Source organism: Octopus bimaculoides, chromosome 7, assembly GCF_001194135.2.
Source record: "Octopus bimaculoides isolate UCB-OBI-ISO-001 chromosome 7, ASM119413v2, whole genome shotgun sequence".
Taxonomy (NCBI): domain Eukaryota; kingdom Metazoa; phylum Mollusca; class Cephalopoda; order Octopoda; family Octopodidae; genus Octopus; species Octopus bimaculoides.
In genome coordinates, this window is record NC_068987.1 from 75,041,970 (window position 1) to 75,045,574 (window position 3,605).

The following is a 3,605-nucleotide window of genomic DNA, read 5'->3' on the forward strand; positions in this document are numbered from 1 at the left end:
TGTGTGTGTGTGTGTGTGTGTGTGTGTGTGTATATATATATGTGTGTGTGTGTGTGTGTGTGTGTGTGTGCATATATAAATGCATACATGTGTGTGTGCAGGCAAAATTTTGCTTTACACAAATTTTATCTTTCGTAGCAAGTATGTGTTCATCCATACAAATACCCATCTCTGACTACCTAAACAAATGAATGCCATTTCCTTTTGTGCTCATTGCTTGCACCCACAGCAAAACAATTAGAAGGAACGTTGTTTGTAAATTACTTTGGGATTCGCTGAAGTTTTCCCTTTGAAGAACTCAATCTGGTCAGTAACAATGTGGCAAGATTCTTTTGTTTAAGTCAATATAATTCTTAGACTTTGTAGTTATCTAAATTGTTTGATTTATACATATATATATATGTGTGTGTGTGTGTGTGTGTGTGTGTTTGTGTGGCTAAATTTGTTCTTGATTAGAGAGTTTGCTTTGTTACTCTTTATACAAGGGGTGCATGCATGAGTATTACACATGCATGTGTAACTATTTGTATATGTTCACCCAGCTATCTCAAATGAAGAATCACTGAAATATTTTGTATGTATGTATACGTGTATGTTAACTTGGAACAGTGGATAGAAAAATGATTTTGTTGAGGTAAAAGTTACCTTTATATCTGAAAGTTCATTGTAGAAAAGCTTGTTATAATTAATATTTTCTTTATTCCAGGAGCAATAAGTTAACCCTTTGTAGTCCCACTCTATATATGAAGGGCACATATTAGGTTGAACAGAGAGGGACAAATAGTTTTTCAACAGACGTTTCCTGTCAAATAAAATAAAAGCAACATAGTTAAATGTGGTAAAGAAAATTCTCTCTAGAAATTCCCCTACTAGAACTATGTATTTGGACAATGAAATTTTGAGATTCCATGATCCACATTAGAAATTAAATACCTCAAGGTATAATGTGAGAGGTCACAGCTCTGGTACTACTGACATATGATTAGAAAGTCACAGGAAAGAATTGCAAAATGGATACTTCAGGCCAAGCCAACTGGCAGGTGACCAAAAATAAGTTGATTGGATAATATCCATGGTTTCAGTTGGTCGTGCTTGGGAATCCATTTGAAAAGCTTAATGATGGCTGCTTCTCACAGGACCTTATTGAGAAGTATATATGCTTCTAATATCCTATTACACACAATTACAATACATCAATGTATTGAGGGCAGTGTCATATGCTCTCCAAGTTCAGTTCCTCTCTGTGACATGAAAGACTGTTGTAACATGAGTTCCTTACCTTTCATACTCTTTTAAATTCAGTGACAACAAAACAGGCAGTCCTATTCTGTTGCTTGCTTGGAACTTCTTATCATTCCCAATATGTAGATATGGCAGTGGAAAAATGAGTCGATTGAAAGTGAAAACTGTTTTTGATTGGTTGCAGTAAAAATTAACCTAAAAAGACAACCAATATGACCACATTTCAATTATTTAGAACATACATCAATTGAAATTGTTGGAAAATATTAATTTTTTCATGAAAAAGGAAAGTAACATGGGTTGCCCACTTTTCATCCTAATATGAGATGATTTAAATTTTGTCACTTGGATCTACAACAGCTGAAACCAAATTATCCTCAAATCATAAGTATCTTAAAAGTAAGCTCATTAAATAATGTAGTCTGAGGTACACTATACTCAGGAGAAAAAAATGCGAAATGCGTGAATGATTTTTGGAATAAGTCTGAATGATCAGGACTGGCTTAAGGCAAAGCAACTCGAGTAAATTTTAAACAAGGTTTTACTTATAACTATTCCCAAACAGTATGAGAAAAATCTTCATTAATTCATCATGTAAATTCTAATATTAATCTCTGATTTTACTACAAGGGACTAAAGAGTGCAGAAGGCTTACTGAATAGGATAGCAGATGTCTAGGTGGATAGGAAACCAGGCAAGGCACCACCAGTTCAAATCCTGTACTTGGCACATGCTATGCTTGTAGTCAGGACACTAGACTGTGAAATGGCTTCAGTCAACCTAACAAAATATTTCCCATGGCCTAGAAACAGTTTGTGTTCAAGGCTAGGATAATAATTCAGAAATGACTCAGTCTACTAAGCTATATATAGTTAGCAAAGGTAGAATGCAAGATAAGAACAATTTGTGCCTAAGGCCGAGACACTAATTCATAGGTGGCCCAGTTTACTCAGCTGTAAATAGATTAATGGGTAATGCACATCAGGAACAATTCATTGCTTGAAGCAGCAAAAGAACCGTTGATTTGACAACTGATTCATTAACTTGCAGAAATGAATTTAACCCTTCTTGTGGAATAGAGAAAAAGCTACTGACCTAAGATGGTGTAGCACCCTGTCAAGGCCATATATACCTCTCATCCACTTAAAGTAATGAATCTGGTGATTAAGCACCAGGTATGTGAGATTATTGTGACTCAGAGGGATTAACATTGAGTGACCACATTTTTGTACTGTAGTTTCAAGATTACTGCCTCATTGTTACTTCACACAAAAATATTTGCAGCTCTTTTCAGAATCTCATCTTCTTACTCAAGTGAGACAAATACATGGAGATGATTATTCATTAGTTTATTAGACCAGATAGTGCATGCATCAACATTAGTCATTATTCAGTACAATTTCCATAATTTCTGTTGATATTAAATGACGAACAACAAAAATAAACTGTCAATCAATTATATATGCAAATTGGTATATCAAGCTTCAGCCTGCCCTATGAAGATAAAGGTAAAACCAAAGTAAAAACAAGCAATCCCTGACTTCTTCCAGACAGAAATTATTTTCCATCTATGAGCAATGTTTCACTTCATAAAATGTTTAATTTATACCTCTTAGGTTATGTCATGCTGATGATTTCTAAAATGAATGAAATAATACTATGCATGATTTAAGATCTTCATAATAAGAAAGCAGCAAAAAAAAAACAAAAAACAAAAAACAACCCAAATATGTGTATTCTGTGCATTTTTATCTTATTCATTAATTTTAAATTCAAACTACTTCTAATTCCACCACATATTATGAAGAAATGATTATCTTCCTTGTACTAACAGTCAGCAAGGAGACACCATGTGTTTGCAAACAGTTGAAGATGGTACTCACAATGAAACCCCAAAATAGCTTGAAACTTTTTTCTATCCATCAATATATTGCACATAAAAATGTGTTTACACTTGTCTATACATAGCATTGTTTTAAAATCTATGGATACATTCTGTGGTACAGTATAACATTGAAACAATGGAAATATCTGAGAAATTCATTTGACATTTTACAACCCCATTGTTTTTATTATTTATGCTGTCATTGATATTTAGCTTTAATTTGGCAGTCTTGTATTTGGCCAATCAGCCAAGAGCTGATCTGTGCTGTGATTTACTTGAGGTCAAAACTCTTATCTCTAAATGACTGCGACTGTTTAGTAGCATGAAGTACTGCTGGGAAGTATGATATTTCTCTAAATAATGTTTGCAATGCAAAATTAGTAAATGATCCAGAGACTTGTAGTAGCACTGTGTTTACTTTCTCCCATGGGAAATGTTATTTGCCACCAAGTAACATGCTATCTAGAAGAAAATATGG

General features: G+C 33.8%; 1 protein-coding gene across 1 annotated transcript in view; it reads right to left on the minus strand.

Annotated features, from left to right (window-relative positions):
- LOC106878138 (uncharacterized) overlaps window positions 1-3,605 on the minus strand; it is a 51,744-nt gene that overhangs the window by 21,083 nt on the left and 27,056 nt on the right. Inside the window, exons 10-11 of the mRNA XM_052969442.1 lie at window positions 1,280-1,437; window positions 646-802 (exon numbers count right to left, since the gene is read on the minus strand). Coding sequence (XP_052825402.1) covers window positions 646-802; window positions 1,280-1,437 — 315 coding nt within the window. The remainder of the gene's footprint in view (window positions 1-645; window positions 803-1,279; window positions 1,438-3,605) is intronic.